The sequence below is a fragment of the Mytilus galloprovincialis genome, chromosome 7 (assembly GCF_965363235.1).
Source record: "Mytilus galloprovincialis chromosome 7, xbMytGall1.hap1.1, whole genome shotgun sequence".
Taxonomy (NCBI): domain Eukaryota; kingdom Metazoa; phylum Mollusca; class Bivalvia; order Mytilida; family Mytilidae; genus Mytilus; species Mytilus galloprovincialis.
Window position 1 is genome coordinate 77,400,935 of NC_134844.1, and position 19,052 is coordinate 77,419,986.

Genomic DNA, 19,052 nt, shown 5'->3' on the forward strand with positions numbered 1-19,052 from the left:
GTGAATGTCAGCAATTAAAGACAACAGTATGGCCTTCAACAATGACAAAAACTCAGCTATTAACATGACAAAAGGCCTCCTCATAAAAAATATATAACACTTCAGTTATAACTAATGAGTTCATTCATAACAAATCAATATACGACACCAACAACAAATATGACGGACATGAATCAGCTACAACCACTAACTACAGGCTAATGACTTGGGAAAGCACATATAGAATGTGGCAGGGTTCACCTATAGTTTGCTGGGACCAAGTTAAGCCCTCAATTAAACATACAAAGAACATTGTATAAGCACAAGCATTGAACTAGAATGCATTTAATTTCAAAACTTTATTTCAATTTCATGGATTTTAAGACTTTCTCCATCTTACATTTTTAAAGAATCTTAAAATAAACATAAAGTTGGAAAATATTTGAGACATCCTCTCCTCATGTAATACACTTAGTGTAAATATTATACCTACATATATATTACAAACAATTCTATTGGGTAACACCTTATCACGTGACATGGATTAATTCAGCTACACTGGAACAAGGAAATAAGGCTTTGGACATGAATAGAGTGCCAGCAGCTCATGTTATCACTTGTAAGTGGTCTATATCACGGGCCATTAATATTTTACAAAAAGATTCTACCTTTGTTCTATATGTACATTCAAGAAATTCTAAAACACAAATGTATTTTTAAACAACAGCTTGTGTTTGTTATTTAAAGAATATAGTAAGTGTTCAAAAGGCCCTTTGGTATAATAAAACAGTTGTGGCCCCTTAGAATCAATGAATATCCAAAATTGTCAACCCTTAAAAGTTATTTCACTCACTGCGCACTAATTAAAATAACCTTCTCATGTTGACAATTTTGGATATTCACCTTTTCACAGGCCATAATTGTATATTGTAGTGATCAGTATTCATTGACATCAATGGACATGGCCAATATTTGCCAATGAACAATGATAGACATGATAAAAGAACAATGTCTGACTGCACAAGTCAACTACAACAGGTTGGGCTCAAGTCAGAAAATGTGTGGTTTCCCTGTTTTCAAGAGTACACACCAGTTTTCTTGGATTAAAAAAAAACAGTTTACAGAGACTTTCGTTTACTATTGCAATTCATGGCATGAAATCTATAAAAAGCGCATGTTTTTACTGTATCAGTAGTATTTGTTAATATTTAAGGTATTTCAGGAACAATAAAACATGAAAAAATGAAGCCTTGTTTTTTCTAGAACTAAAAAAATATACAAATCTTTTGTTTAGGAATCAATGGATTAAGCTGCATGTTCCAGGTGTAACTGACTATAACTGTATTACGTTCACTCCAATTGAAAATTTCTATTCAATGGACATGTGATTAACTCATCTTATATTGATGATCAATGTATGAATTGGTGAATAAAGGAATAGTTTTGTTGCGAGTTAAGCATAAAACAAGACTTGAAATCAGCTTGATTTTTAAGTAATATTAACACTTGCTATCATAGATATATGTAAGCATATTTTAAAGGTGCGCTTTTGTAGATTTCATACCATAAATTGAAACGGAAAAACGAAAGTCCCTGTAAACTGTTTTTTTTTTCACCCCAGAAAACTGGAGTGTTCTCTGAAAACAGGGAATATCCTAGTCCAAATAATAAATGTATTTACACTTTTTGGTCTTTAGCTGAATTGCGCCTCCAAATGACCTTAGATCACCTCCGAATAACCTTTTGACTTCAACCAACAATCTCTTTTTAATTATGACGTCAATTATTTTGAATTGTAAATGTCAAAGTTTACAGGAACCTGTGTGATTTTACGTAATGGCGGACAAATTTGCATACAAGTGTAAATACGTCTTTTATGACGTCTGGCAAGGCTATTTTAATTCTTTCTGGGACGCCTCTTTTGCCAGACGTCATAATTATTCGGATTAGGAATACGTACCCCACTTTTCTCGACTTGAGCCCAACTGCCCAACCTGTATAAGCGTTTCTAATTGTGTAAATGGTTAGTTACATTCCTTTATAATATGAAATGAAATTAGGCATTTATTTTGTAATTTTTACCATCTTTTCGACGACTTGTGCAAGCCTGGAGGCTGGAAAAAAGCAGGGATTTATATCGCCAAAAGCAAAAGGATTGTTTGATTGATTGCCAAGTACGTGAGATCCCATCGTCACAAGCAAATAGCAATTATTAAATCTATATTTGATAATATTTGCTTCATTATAGAATGGTATTTAGGTGTTTTTGATTGGAAAAGTGATAGTTATTCTTTGATCCTCTTTACCCCTCTTTTTGTTTGCAAATCGAAAATGGCGCTAAAATACTAATTCACAAATCAGTAACGGAAACAAAGCAGAACTTTTCCCGCGTTTTCTTGTTTCTTTCTTTCGGCCAATTCTGAGATTACTCTGACATCTATAATATAAATCCTTCCTCAGGCCAATATCAATTAGAATTATAATTACAGTATGATTCATATCATTATTTTTCTTACCAGTGATACGCAGTTTAATTTTTGGGTCTCTTGGACCCTCAACCTTTTTGCCATCCGGTTTCAGTAAATTTTTCTTAATAAAGGGGCATTAGTTACGAGAGAGAGTCAGACATATGATATAGTGTATTATATGTCTCTGGAGATATATATAAAAATCTAAGATATGATTTTTTTCCAAATCATTAATGAAAGTGAAATAGGGAAATAATAATTTGCTTTTAGCACTGAGGCAGCCTGTGGTTCAATTTTGTCAAAATAAGATAAATTAAGGATCCAGTTTATACGTATGATCACCCGGCTATAAATGCCGTCAATAAAAAAATCATCGAAACAATAAACATGATATATATGTTATTAAAACAGAGGCCCTTAAAATAAAATTTGGTTGACATTATTAGTTGAAAACGGAACTCAGTCCGATGTCATATAAATCTTCCCGACCTCTGTCATATGTTTGATGAGTATAAATAAGTAAAGTTCAATGTTAAATCAATTCTGTTTAAGATTTATCCTACTTGTTAGTGCTAGGTCTAAAAAGTTTAGTATTGAATAGAATTAGTCCATTTAAACATATTTCAGAACTACCCGTATTTCAATAGATACATAGAAAACGTGTCAATTTTTTTTAAATCTATATTTGTATGTACATATTTATATCAAGGATTTTCATTTAAGTACACTATTTATTAAAACCCTTTTTAAGTAACCTCGGATTGAAATTATAACATTTTTGTCTCTGGGGGAGAGTTTTCCATAGGCGGATCGGGGGGGGGGGGCTTGGGGCTGGGCCTCCCCTTTCTGAAGGCGGATTTAGGGGGTGTCTTCTTTTGTTGGAAAATTTTGGTTGGTTATATAGGGAATCACTAAAGACGTGTGACGGAAGCGGGTACCATCTTAGGCAGTCAGTGGGCATCCGCCACTGCTTTCGTGGGAAAATGTTGATGAACTATATAGGGAATCACTAAAGCATGACTGCAGCAGCCCCCCTTTTTTAAGGTTAATCAGCCCCCTCCCCTTTAACAAAAAGTTCTGGATCTGAATCTGTTGTCTCATTGCAAAATATTACCAACAATTAATCAGTCAATCATTCATGTGTTAAACGCAGGCCAGGACTTCGGGAAAGTTCGGAAAGCCAATAACGGCCGTGCTTCGGAAGTTGGTGTAAATTTTAAAGAAGATCATTCATTCTTTCCGTATTGGTAGAATTTGTTACCATATATACTTACACTGATCCCGTACAGGACTTTAGAATACCACTATCCCTCAATGTTGTACAGTCACAACCTGAACAGCCCTGACCACCAGCAATATTCATATACCCATTAGATTTGGTGGACGGCTGGTAAGACCACATTCCGTAGTCGGTTTCAGCTAAAAAAAATCAGAGTTATTCTTAGATATTTCAATTAAAAGTGCATTATGGCAAGTTTACAATAAAATGTCCCGTACGTTGTAAAAAAAATACCATTCAAGTTACAACTTAGTTTGTGTAATAACCCAAATGTTTTAAAATTTAACTTGACGAATTGATGAATACATCAGATTTATTTATACTTTATGGAACAGCAAAATTTTGCAAATGCGTTTTAAATAAAACCTTTTAATACATGTGCTTAATCATGTTACTATAATTTGTACTTCCTGTCAAATATCTGTATTAATTATATATACTATTATTGCACCTTTGTTAACCATGTTGTTCTAATGTAAATATGTTCACACTTTTATTATTGTTGGTTAAAAATATTGTACTAACATACCCCATGTGGGTGCTTTAGTGAAATATGTCTTATGTCTTATGGAAGCCTGCTACTCTCACTGAACAATATGACAAAAAGGTTCGTTTTGACCGAGTTTGATGCGTGTCAAATTTCCAAGAGTTTTGTATGAAACACGACTTAATATACGATTTTGAGGGCTGGATTTTGAAGTGTATATTGTTGAAGTGCGGTATAAAATATTATGTGATTATTTTAATTAATGATTCTGCGTAAAAATTAAGTGTGACACTAAAGAACTCTTTTTTATTCGTAGTGTTAAAATTGAGAATGGAAATGGGGAATGTGCCAAAGAGACAACAACCCGACCATAGAGCAGACAACAGCAGAAGGTCACCAACAGGTCTTCAATGCAACGAGAAATTCTCGCACCCGGAGGCGTCCTTCAGCTGCCCCCTAAACAAATATATACTGGTTCAGTGATAATGAACACCATACTAAACTCCAAATTGTACACAAGAAACTAAAAGTTAAAATGATACAAGACTAACAAAGGCCAGAGGCTCCTGACTTAAACGTTTACAAAAACTCTACAATAACGGATAAATTTTGGTCAAACTTTATTTGAAATCGTTAAAATAAAGTGTAACAACAATGTATATATTACCAGAAAGCATATTACGAATGTTCGTTTAGAATGCAGAACTAACAACTTATCATATCAAGTTTCTTTAAAGTAAGCTAACGTACTTTCAAGACCATTTTACAAAAACATGCAACATACGATTTTTTAACGACAAATCAAAATGTAAAGTTTAGCCTCTGCATGAATTTCCAATACTGTGATTTATAGCATTATAAATATATTAAACTCAATATAAGTCAATATGCGATTTAGATTTAGCTAAATCAAGAACGACCACAGCCTAATATTTGAAATCCATGGACAAATAAAAATCGAAACTGTAAGACCTTTATGACATAAATGAACCTAAATGTAGCCAAATCCATCTAAGGTCATCTTTGCCTAGTTTTTATGGACTCCATCCACGAAAGTGAGTTCGCCTTTGGAGTTCGGAAAAACAAACTTTTTAATTGACGAGACCGATGAATTTTCACTATTTTCTTCAATGTTGTAAAAAGCAGATACATGAAATGAAATATTTTGTTTAGTTGTCCTGCTTAGTTGTTGTCCAGTAAACGATTTCACACCGACTGTTTTATTACTATTAACCGCTTCTGGGGTCTGCTTTTGTCGAGTCAAATACCATGTTATTCGATGAAATAATTGTGACTGAACATAAAGTCACCATCTATAAATCCTATTTTGTTATGTTTTTAGCTATTTAACATGGACTTTTATTTCATAAATGATATCACGATATCAAAGTAGCATGGGTTCGAATCCCTGCGAGGGAAGAACAAAAAATTTGCGAAAGCAAATTTACAGATCTAACATTGTTGGGTTGATGTTTAGACGAGTTGTATATACATAATGTACACAGCAATGTATCACCATCATTGATGGCGATCCGATGGATACATCTGTTGTAGAGTTGTCACTGACTCAGACGTACTTATGAATATAATTTTTTTCTGTGACTGTATCTTGCATTAATTTGTAGGATCCTTTACTATAGATAATTGAGCTGATCTGTAACAATAACATCTCCATGCCTTATATATCATGTACTGTAGTACGCCGCTAGATTAAAACTGACGAGGAAAGGTAACACACGGTCACTGAAAGCATTATTTTTGTAGAGCCCAGGTGGTCGTGTGGTCTAGCGGGACGGCTGCAGTGCAGGCGATTTGGTGTCACGATATCACAGTAGCATGGGTTCGAATCCCGGCGAGGGAAGAACAAAAAATTTGCAAAAGCAAATTTACAGATCTAACATTGATGGGTTGATGTTTAGACGAGTTATATATATATATATATCAGTTGACAGTCAAAGTGTAAATTTAATAGACAAGTCGGTGTATATACCGGGAATACTATTATAACACATACATAAATTCCATAGTCATCTCTGAATTTTTTTTTGTGCGAGGCTGGATTTTCTCGCTATGTTGAAAGCCCATTGATGGACTTGTGCTGTTTTCTAATCTTTTTACTGATTTTTAACCCTTAACACACTCCCCGTTTCCATCCTCAAATTTCTATATTTTATCTAAAGACTTTTATTTGCCAAACTACTCGGGTCTATATATATATATCTTTATTCTCGTAAAGCAATAGTACAATGGTACCGAGAATGGTGCAGAGACATTTACAAATAAATTAAAATAGTACAAATTTTAGATACATGCTCACTCGTCTATTAATGATTTGTCCATTCTTTGATAAAATGAAAAAAAAAAACAAAAAAAAAAACCACGAAATTATTAATATTTCGATATAACTTGTTACTTACTGGCGGTGTAACCAAGAGAATATCTTTCATTCCAATAAGTGTGAGCTGACCAGATATTATTGACCTGAATCTGGGAATAAACTGACGATAAAGTGGCTGATAAAATCCAAATAATATAGTACATCATTTCATGTAGAATTTACGCTTTTAATCCATCTCCATATTCGACATACTTTTTTTAAATTTAGTATTTTTCTCTGTTCAAATATTGATCACATATATTTAAAAATCTAAATGATAATTGACCAATTAAAAGTTAACTTCAAACCTTCAGTATAATTATACTTTGTAAATAATAAACGCGTAGTGAACTTTCCAATGAAATAATTTGGTCCTTTTATAAACAGAATATTTGCTGGTTACCAAATGAAGATTCAAGTTGGATGAAGTTTAACAACTGATTAAAAGGTCCAACAAGAATACATATAAGACATAACAATTTTGAGTTGCGTGTTAACGTTTAGCGTGATTTTCCAAAACTCAATATCAATTATCTTGATATTAAAAATGTATAAAAACATAATGATACAGATATACATATATATGTTACTATGCTTTCTTTATAGGTCTATTGTTTGGGTAAATCTGTTGAAATTGACTGCCTGTGACATGTAGATACAATCTTTATTAAAACCAGAAGACAATTTAAATGAAAAGAGAAATTGATAACAAAAGTCGGAAAGATAAAAGTTGTTGATAATACATGTAATAGTCCAACAAGCTATTTGGATTATTTTCTTCAGGTCATATATGAATCTCATTTTTATAATCTTAAAGTTGTTAAACCAATTAGAATTTAACTTTAAAATATCGGTACAATTATACTTTGTCAATAGTCTTTTCAAATGAATTTATTTGTCCCTTTGTTTATAATTAGGTAGGGGTTTAAATATTTTGAAAAGCAACCGCTTTTAACATGTTAAACATAATAATTACACAAGGTCGTGTCGAGCCTAAATAAAGATTATCCCAAAAAGTATACATTAACCTCTTTAAAATATATTCTTTTTATCACATATCATTTATTTTTACGTCATACTTAATTTTTGTAATTTCTATTTTTAAAAGTTATGTTTTTTTATTACTTATTTTATTTTATTTTTATATGATGTGAAAAATCCGGATATTTTTAAACATTTTTGAAATTTTACTATGTTTTACCAAGGAGGTTATCTAATATAACCCCAAGGAGGTTATCTAATATAACCTCCTTTGTTTTATAATTTGTATTAATTTATTAAATAGATATATATTTGTATAGTATAGTGTCGCATACATTGTAAGCATATATCTAGGCTGGGTATTTGTCTTATTTTATTATTATGCAATTAATGTATATTATATAATCTGTAAAAAAAATCTGTAGACAAGTATGTGACTATTATATATATATAAAAGACGCGAGTGAATAACACGATGTAAATATTTAGACACGTATGGTTAGGGGTACACGTGGTTAAATTTATAACATTGATTCTTGTATTTATAATTTACATTGAGACTTTGGATACATTGTTTACCGCTGTATCCACGAACGGTTCACGATTTATCTTCTTCATCTGAATGGGTAATTTTTAATTTTCCTTTCCTTAACATAACTGTTTCCATTTTCAGTCATTAAAATTGAATTTATTGTATGACTACTTTCGTTGGTATTATTCCATATCAGTTTTTAATAGTATAAAAACGCCATTAAGTATTCAGTGAATTTAATGAATGACAGGCACGGATCAAACCATTTTGAAATCTAATTTCAAATTGAACCCGGAACACCATGAAATTAAACGTGCATATAATTAAAATTAAAATCGAAAGGGGGGATCCAACCCACAGTACACGCCCCTCAGCGGCACCCGTCAATGAATTGACGAAAAAAACAAACCCATCGAAGTTAACAGTATAAAACATTAGAGATATGTATATTTCCATACACTAAATATATTACCTTATTGCGGTGTGGAAAAGTTAACATTGACAAATGAACCATGAAAATGAGAGCAAGGTCAAATGAAACCAGCCCGATGGACATTTACACCATACAATAATACCAGTTACCGGCGAGACCAAAAACTGCATATAAGACCACAAAATCTTATACAAGTCACAGGTGTCAATCTCTTGTATACTGATTCTTAAAAGTGTCGTCAATAAATGGAATTTTTAACCTCGGGTGTCTGGGAATTCCTGCTTAATCTTAAACATGTTGAAATCTTTTGCATGTACCCCATATTTCATCATGAAATTAGTTAAAGCATTCGACTTTCGATTCAATAAATATGTACAATTAGAGTTTTAAATTGTTTAGATCACTAAGTAAATGGAAATCATTTTCTGTGTTTTCTAAATCAATAAACTCTTTCATGTTATTTCTTTTTTTATTATTTGAATTGAACAAATTTAAATCAAATGTAAACTATCAGTTATATGTTTAAAAATCTGGAGAGCCCTAAACGAAACAAGGTTAGTACACAACTTAACATTTAAATATGTACTATAAAATAAAATTCTTATTGAATTAAAATAGACCTTAAAACGACAAAGCTAAGGAGGAAGTTGAAAAACAAGCTATACCTTTTATCAGTTTAATTTTCAATGGTTTCCAACACAAAAGTTATAAATTCCAAAAGTAAACAGTTGTCTTTAAAAAAAAAAAGAGATTATAAAAACTTTTATCTGAGAAGCTAAAGATACCAAAGGGATAATGTATATAACCTTTAATCGAGAACAAACCGACAGAGCCATGTCGAAAAACGAAAACGACAAAAAAGGTTAACAGCAGTATCAAAAACACAACATACAAAACTAAAGACTTCAGGCACCCACGCCCCCCCCCCCAAAAAAAAAATACAACAAAAAATAAAAAAAACAACCGTTCATTGTTTTGTACATAATAAGGCCGATAGTTTCCTCGTTTGAGTTGTATTACATTTGTCATTTCGGGGCCTTTTATAGCTGACAATGCGGCATGTATTTTGCTCATGTTGAAAGCTGTGCGGTGACCTGTAGTTGTTAATTTCTGTGTAATTTGGTCTCTTGTGGAGAGTTTTCTCATTGGAAATTATACAACATCTTCCTACTTTTATAAGCAGATCCTGTCATATCTCTCAACTTTATTGGATTAATCAATTATTATGCTTTTTATATTTTTAATTGAACTGATGATTAATTAAACGGCCCTCTGACCACAACCTTCACGCTTTTTTAAGCCAATAGACATTGATTTTTGATTTTTGATAAAAAAAAAAAACATTGCATAGTGAAGTGGATATTTGCATCATATATTACATAGGACCATAGGACTAAATAAAGGCAACAGTAGTATACCGCTGTTCGAAATTCACAGTATATTTTCTGTTAGATTCATTGTGGTTCTTCACAAATGTATTTTCACCTTCGGAATGTCATTAAAAACGCAGCCATGTTTATTCAAATTGGGACGTTTAGCTTACAGTATAAGTAAACACAGAATAAATCATACATGTAAGTTCATGGCTTAGTCTAGAATAAAAGTTTTGTTCACTACGGCCGCGGGTTCCCGTATAACGTTACTTACATATGCATTCGACGTCATTGCTTTAGACGGTCGGGTTCCCAACTAATGCGGCGTTCACAAAGTACCGATTATGGCTCCCGTTTGAGATCAGACAGCGCGAGCAAACAAAAAGTTAAAAAGTTGGATTGCTACCCTTAATAATCTTGAATGTCTTTACCTATCACTGTCGTAATGCAGCAGTACACATTCGGTTAGCAGATTCCGACGAATCGGGATTGGTCAGGGAGTTCGGCCAGGGTTGCGTTCAATATCGTAGCGTCTACGTATTACTACGTTTTTGACTATTGAACGTGTAGCTATATAATAGTTGGTACATAGATATTGGTACATGTAGCAGCTTCATAGCGGCTATGGTTATTGAACTAAACCCTGATCATTCCGAATATGGCGACAGTTTTTCTTCTGTCCGCGTCAGTTAACCATCTAGTAACTGTTCCATCTCTGTAGCCAGACTCGGGACGCTGTCGAGACAGAGTCTGTCGATTTTTACCATGCAAAAGATAAAATTCGGATAAGAATCGTATTAAGAACGGGATAATCTGGATTAAATTCGGATGGACACGACTGAATATTGACGCTTCCTGAATACTAACTGATTGTTGTCGTGATCAAATATTTTTTTTACCAAACTAAATTACAGTTTGAATATCCAGTCACGACTCACAGGATCTTGATCCGAATTTGATCAATTCTAATCGGGAATGGTCCTATTAATGACCCAAGCCTTTAGGGTCACACTAAATCTCAGTTGAACTATCTGCAACATGTAATATTACATCATAGGATAAAAACCAACAAAATCAAAATAAAACACCATAGGTGTTAAGATAATAAAACTGTCGTTAAAGTATTCAGAAAATGGACAATGACAAACGAATTATAAAGTATCGTAATTTCCAAAAAGGTGTAATTATCACATTTATGTAAAAGTCTTTAAAGATTAAAATGACTGACATGAACCAAAATAGAAGAATTGAATAAAAGGTAAAGTAGATGAAAAAATAGCATTAATTAAAATAAATAATATAAAATGAATTAAACAATATTAAATGAAATAAATGATAATAAATGAAATAAATAAAATGAAAATGATATTAAATGAAATAAATAAAATGAAAATGTTAACACTAGAAATAAATGGAAAATATAATTTTCTCTAATTCCATAGAAATTTATCCCTTTCCGAACCCATTGTTTAAACAAATTTAATCAATGTGTGGTTTCCGGTGATCTAAAAAGATCATTGAATGATTTGAAGGGTCATAACCTTTATAGCTAACTGGGTTGCGTTCAAAATCGTAGCAGCTACGTACTGCTACGTAGATTTGACTATTGAACGTGTAGCTATAGACTAGTTGTTACATATATATATAGAGAGATATTGATAGCGGGGTTGAGTTCAATATCGTAGCAGCTACGTAGTTCTACGTAGATTTTGACTATTGAACGTGTAACTATAGACTAGTTGCTACATAGATATTGATAGCAGCTACGTAGCCGCTACGTAGCAGCTACGATATTGAACTCAACCCAGCTTTGTAGCCGCTACGTAGCTGCAACGATATTGAACTCAACCCTGAATGAATGGCAATGATAACTTCGTGGAATGTGAAAGGCCCTCGAAGGGGATTTTCGTTTAACATTTTTTTTTAAATTTTTAATCATTAGAGAAACAGATCCTTACATAGTTACTCGTGTATTATGGGATTTATCCAATCTCGATAGTTAAATTAAAATATTTAAAGTCATCGACGAGGCTCAGATTTTAAAATTGATAATTTAACTATCTCGATTGGATAAATGATATTTTCTTTAATTCCATGGAAATTTATCCCAGGCTTTCCGAACCCATTGTATAAAAAAATTTGATCAATGTATAATGGTTGCCGGTGATATAAAAAGATCATTGGATGATTTGAAGGGTCATAATTATAACCTTTATAGCTAACTGGGTTGCGTTCAAAATCGTAGCAGCTACGTAGTGCTACGTAGATTTGACTATTGAACGTGTAGCTATAGACTAGTTGTTACATATATATAGAGAGAGATATTGATAGCGGGGTTGAGTTCAATATCGTAGCAGCTACGTAGTTCTACGTAGATTTTGACTATTGAACGTGCAGCTATAGACTAGTTGCTACATAGATATTGATAGCAGCTACGTAGCCGCTACGTAGCAGCTACGATATTGAACTCAACCCAGCTATGTAGCCGCTACGTAGCTGCAACGATATTAAACTCAAACCCTGAATGAATGGCAATGACAACTTCGTGGAGTGTGAAAGGCACTCGAAGGGGATTTTCGTTTAACAAAATTTTTCATTTTTAATCATTAGAGAAACAGATCCTTACATAGTTACTCGTGGATTATGGGATTTATCCAATCTCGATAGTTAAATTAAAATATTTAAAGTCATCGCCGAGGCTCAGATTTCAAAATTGATAATTTAACTATCTCGATTGGATAAATCCGAGAATCCACTTGTATCAATGTAAGAATCTATATTACACAAAATTATGGAAAATATATTGGAAGGTATCTAGTACCATACTATCATCATGTAATAGACGTACTGAAATAGCCCATTACTGTATAACAGCCGACTGCATTGAATGTGTAGCCAAAGGCGATATCTTCGGTTAGCTTACTTGTAAGCTGAACCGTGAAATCATTGTTAGGTAAACTATCCTCCTTTAAGAGTAGAATAGTCCGACAGATAACCAATCTATCTGTCTGTTGGAATAAGCTACTTCAAAAGGGGGTAGTATACCTGACCTAATATTGACTTAACGGTTCAGCTTAAAAGCGAGCTTACCAAAATAGTACCTTTGCCTACCGTCACACTCAATGATATCGGCTGTAATGGAAACTGTAGATCGACAGTAACTAAGTAAAATATTGCCCCTATCTTCCGAAACCCTCTTTAACTGCGCAATACAGGTATCATTCATTCCCGTCTTTCCACTTCAAAAAAGACTTAAGAAGACGTGGTATGAGTGCCAATGAGACAACTCTCCATCCAAGTCACAAGTTGTAAAAGTAAACTATTATTATTGGTTTAGCATCAAAGTATGGCCTTCAACACGGAGCCTTGGCTCACACCGATCACCAAACATATTGGATTTATTGGATATGTGTATTCGCTTTGGAGATGTATGGATTATTTGCTCTTGAATGAAATCAAACTTCGATTGATCAACTACTAAATTTGTACATTTAATTTCTTTCGATCACATTCACCCCATTAATTATTTGTCAAATATCGATGACGTTCTAGTTGATTTTTTACAACTCAAATGTTTCAGACGAATTAAAAATCGATTCACAATTTAAACTTTTGTTTTGTCAGTACCGAGAGTAGTAAAACTAGGTACTTACTTCCCTATAGCAAGGTCCTTTCCTTTTTACAATTTTCAACTCAATTTAATTGAATTTCCTTTTGAAAGATATTTAAACTAAAAAATGTAAGTAATAGATAAACACTGAATTCTTTAATGTACAAAATGTACCGGACTTGGTCTTAATCTTTTTTAAAACATTTTCTTTTGTCATAAAAAACCCTACTAAAACGAAAATTTAAATAAGAAAAACGTATCAACAGGTTATTTATTTCCATATCATACGTTGAAGAAGGTGACTGCATTCTCAAAATCATACAATAAAGTAGCATTAATTAAAATTATGATCGATTGATTGTTGTTGTCAGACGCCATTTTCATCTTTCATGGCTGTATCTTAGCCGCCATTTTTTTCAATATGGAGGGGTTGTAGTACTGAGACAGAACAACCGATCTTTGGTAAGAAATGCGACAATCCTAGTCAGTCAAGTTAGGATAGGAGTAAGTCGAAATATAAACACTGTGATACAACATAATTTTCTTTAAATATTTTATTGTGAAAATATCATGTATATATATATATATATAGTTAGTGTTTTTATTTTCAGATGTAAATATGATACGTGTGTGTGCCAAAACCTGTCATTTGATTTTAAAAAGGCATATTCTTCTTACCAGCACACTTGGTACAATTAAAAACCTTATAATAAATTGTTCAAATAAGGCCTTCGAAAATAGTGGAATAAATTACTTTTGGAGTGTCAAGAACTCGTTGGAAGTACTTGATAAATTGCATGCTTATATTGGTGATTTTGAATCTATTCAAAGTTTTGATTTTTCTACCCTGTATACCACATTGCCTCACATTCTCATTAAGAAAAAATTCACACACCTAATTAAATGGGCATTCAAAAAATCAGAATGTGAATATATATGTTCAAACTCTTTTAGGTCATTTTTTAGTAGCAATAAACAAAAAAACTATGTTAATTGGACATGCTTTGATACTATATATGCCCTTGAATTTTTACTAGATAACATTTTTGTTCGCTTTGGGGATTCCGTATATCGTCAGATTATCGGAATTCCAATGGGGACTAACTGTGCACCACTTATTGCGGACCTCTTTTTGTATTGTTATGAGTTACAATTTATGACAAAAATAAGCAAAGACCCATCAAAACAACATCTGATAAACAAATTTAATAATACTTTTAGATATTTGGATGATATTTTGGCTCTCAATAATGACGACTTCAGTATGTATATTAATGAAATTTATCCTGCTGAACTTACTTTAAATAAAGCTAATACTAACAATGACCACTGCTCTTTCCTCGATCTTGATATCTATATCACTAACGGAAAGCTGAATACTAAAATTTATGATAAAAGGGATGATTTTTCATTTCCTATCGTTAATTATCCGTTTTTAGATGGTGACGTTCCCTTGTCACCATCTTACGGTGTTTATATATCTCAACTTGTACGATTCGCTCGTGTATGTAACAATGTTTTAGATTTTAACGAGAGAAATTTATGTATTACTGAAAAATTATTACACCAGGGTTTTCGATATCACAAACTAGTCAAAACATTTACTAAATTTTATCATCGGTATAAAGACATCATTCGTAAATATAGCTCAACATGCAGACTTCTTATACGTTCAGGTATTTCACATCCAATTTTTTATGGAAATATTCTTTATAAAGCAGAAAGGTGTCAGTATTCACCTCAGAAACTTAAAAAACCTTTGAATAGACTTATTAAGAAGGGATATAATTACGATACTGTTGTCAAGTCATTAAAGATTGCATATTTTGGCGTTAATATTGAGTCACTGATAAGGTCTTTGCGTCGGAACTAAACACATTTATTCTAAAAACAGTTGTTGGCATGACACGGGTTATGTTCTTCTCATATATGTTATGATGGTATGATACTAAACCCCTAACGGGAAGGATTGTGCCTGATGTACATATGATGAAATCATAATCTTTCAGTCAGTTTAATTGAAGTCTGGAGCTGGCATGTCAGTTAACTGCTAGTAGTCTGTTGTTATTTATGTATTATTGTCATTTTGTTTATTTTCTTTGGTTACATCTTCTGACATCAGACTCGGACTTCTCTTGAACTGAATTTTAATGTGCGTATTGTTATGCGTTTACTTTTCTACATTGGTTAGAGGTATAGGGGGAGGGTTGAGATCTCACAAACATGTTTAACCCCGCCGCATTTTTGCGCCTGTCCCAAGTCAGGAGCCTCCGGCCTTTGTTAGTCTTGTATTATTTTAATTTTAGTTTCTTGTGTACAATTTGGAAATTAGTATGGCGTTCATTATCACTGAACTAGTATATATATTTGTTTAGGGGCCAGCTGAAGGACGCCTCCGGGTGCGGGAATTTCTCGCTACATTGAAGACCTGTTGGTGACCTTCTGCTGTTGTTTTTTATTTGGTCGGGTTGTTGTCTCTTTGACACATTCCCCATTTCCATTCTTAATTTTATAGACATTTTATATATTATAAATAGTATTTTATTTCATATTGTGTATTATATCTATGCATTTTGATAGTCTCTTATAATTTTGTATATAATGGCTCTCTTTTTATTTAGTGTTATTTTATATTGTATAAAGATTGAGAAATGAGTCTTTAATAAAACACTGAATTGAATTGAATTGTATCAATAATGAAAATAATAACATATATCACAGATAAACAAATAATTAATAACATTCCACCAACATACCCTTTTTTAATGTAATGATATTCTCTAAATGCGTTTGTATATCATATATAAAACAAAAACAGCATTGAACGGATAATTGCCAGTTTGGAATGGATGAAATGACTCAAAGCAAAGATAACTTTTTCTACGTAAAATAACGCAAAGAAGTGAATGCACAAATAGTTGATTTGCAACCAACTTTGTTCTTTGGGATTCTGCATTTTATTGATTCCATTTTTATCAAATAAATTTCGTATTAAATGAACAGTTTAAAAATCACAGCCAAGATGATACACATTTTTACAACACACTTTAAAGTCAAGTAAACTTCTTTGAAGCAGTACAAGACATCGACAGTTGCAAGATATTTCGAGTTGCATCTATACTGTCTTAAAGGTTAAACTCATACCTTTGAGGTTTGATAATTCAAGATCCGAATAGCAAAATACCTTTAAACAGACTCTTAAGGTGGTACCTAACACTTTAACTAAAATTGATTTGACTCGTTTAATTTTCTTAAAATTTTGACAAAGTATTTACTTTGACCCTTTGACAAAAATATAAAAAATTCAAAAAATTTGAACCAATCGTTTAATAAGAAAAATTACACTGGTTATATAGCAGTTTGACAAACACTTATTTTGATCATTGAGAAGCTTAATATTCCCTTATGAACACAACGTCATTAAAACGTTCTGCTGATTTTACAGAGTTATCTCCCTGTAGTGTTAGGTACCACCTTAAAGTTAACAATTGATTAAAGAACAGTATAAATATATATGCACTTGGCTTCTTGTTTTCAGCGTAAGGCATATCAAGTATAACTAAACACATAACATGTTCCACGTAAAATCCAACTGTCTTGAAATATACGAAAGACCTACTGACAATGTTTTAGGTCAACATACAGAACAGTTTTCGACAATACAACATGCAGATATCTATAAAGATAATGAATTTTCAATGGTGATTTTAGACTCGGTGTACACATATCACATCTGTTTCAGTTGTTTGGATATGTTAGCCGGAATCTGGAGTAGTCTTGGAAACTCTGTAAAAGAAAATTAAGGTGTTAGAATTGTCTCTTTAAGAAACTTGGCATATTGTATAGACCGCTGCCTTTTAATTTTTCAAACACTGTAAGAGATTGAATCAAGATGTTGTTTGGTAATAAACGCCGCTTGTATAGATGGCTATGTTATTGTTGTATATAGACCACTTCGCCTTTTATTCATAATACAACACATAACTAACTATATATTCATTTTGCAATGTTTTTGTGACGGTAGCCTTTCCTAGTGTTCTTTGAATAATATTGAAAAAATAGGAGACGCCGCGAAATCGCGGTATAATTAGGTGTCGAAACAAAGAGTTTCAAATTTCGCGGGCAGTTCGTCGACTAAGCATACACGAAAGCGTATGAGCCACGGATCGATAACGATCTCCCAATTTTGATATTTTCTTAAACATTGGCGTCTATGTCGAAAAAAAGATTGTTTCAAAGGCAAATTTAGGAAGTACAAAACAATACATTTATACGACATGTAACAAATATTTCCGACTTTGTATGGTTTTAGAGTAGTTGAAGCTCAATGAAATCGGTCTCTTCCTTTAATGGTTTAGATTTTTACTCTATCAAATTGCCTGTCGAATCTTCAGACTGGGATCTGAACTACTATTATACAAAGGAATACTGCTGCATGATGATTTGTAAACAGATGAAAAGGTTAAAATGCAAAAAATAGGTATTTGCCACCAAAAGGCAACACCTATTCCACAAAACCCAAATATTAAGTTCAAAAGAGACTAAAATGATCATAGGAATATCACATTCGTAGGTTGATAACAAGTTGACAAAGCAAAAACAAAAAGCGAAAAACTACGAAAAGACAAACAACAATACAATTTTTATTTTATTCAAACACGCCAAACATGTAACCTAAAAGATGACACCAAGACACCCCATTTTGAAAAGACTTTTATAACTGTGTTCAAACTTTTCAATTAAAAGAGGGACGAAAGATACCAAAGGGACAGTCAAACTCGTAAATCTAAAACAAACTGACAACGCCATGGCTAAAAATGAAAATGACAAACAAACAACAGCACACATGACACAACATAGAAATCCAAAGAATAAACAACACGAACCCCACCAAAAAACTAGGGGTGATCTCAGGTGCTCCGGAAGGGTAAGCAGATCCTGCTCCACATGTGGCACCCGTCGTGTTGCTTATGTGATAACAAATCCGGTAAATAGTCTAATTCGGTAGGTAAATGTTTCAAACTCCTCATCTATATCATACCTCTACAAATGTGGAATTGCCATGTATATTTGTTACTAAACTTAGTAAACCATCATTCTGGAGATATTGATAACCTGTTGTTTGATCCATCTTATAGTGCAACTGTCCATACTTATGGTATTTTGGATATTTGTCCATAGATGCTAAGAATATATGGTCGTCTATCTCTTCATCAATTATGGCTACACTATAGAATTTAACCTTTTAAAAGAAAGATAATTTTTTCCTAAAACATGTAAGAGCTTTACAGCTATTGATTGTGAATTAATTCGATGTCAATTGAACATATTTCAGTATAAACTCGGCACCACAAAACTGCTGTTAACGTACATTATTTAATTGTACATAATTGTAAAAAAATGTTTTTAAAAAGAACTGTTGACCAATATTAAAGAAAAGATTAACATTAGTCATTCGTAACATTCAAGTCTAAAAACTTTGTCAAATCTCATTGAATAGACCTATTCTTATTACTTAAAGTCTTTGAAACGT

The 19,052-nt window shown here is 32.6% G+C and overlaps 2 protein-coding genes across 2 annotated transcripts in view; both read right to left on the minus strand.

Moving 5' to 3' along the window:
* Positions 1-7,059, minus strand: part of LOC143083717 (uncharacterized) — an 88,443-nt gene extending 81,384 nt beyond the window's left edge. The window contains exons 1-2 of the mRNA XM_076259999.1: positions 6,631-7,059; positions 3,722-3,866 (exon numbers count right to left, since the gene is read on the minus strand). Coding sequence (XP_076116114.1) covers positions 3,722-3,866; positions 6,631-6,757 — 272 coding nt within the window. The 5' untranslated portion in view covers positions 6,758-7,059. The remainder of the gene's footprint in view (positions 1-3,721; positions 3,867-6,630) is intronic.
* A 9,190-nt stretch (positions 7,060-16,249) lies between these two features.
* LOC143083710 (uncharacterized) overlaps positions 16,250-19,052 on the minus strand; it is a 73,211-nt gene continuing 70,408 nt past the window's right edge. The window contains exons 58-60 of the mRNA XM_076259998.1: positions 18,561-18,761; positions 16,994-17,305; positions 16,250-16,716 (exon numbers count right to left, since the gene is read on the minus strand). Coding sequence (XP_076116113.1) covers positions 17,258-17,305; positions 18,561-18,761 — 249 coding nt within the window. The 3' untranslated portion in view covers positions 16,250-16,716; positions 16,994-17,257. The remainder of the gene's footprint in view (positions 16,717-16,993; positions 17,306-18,560; positions 18,762-19,052) is intronic.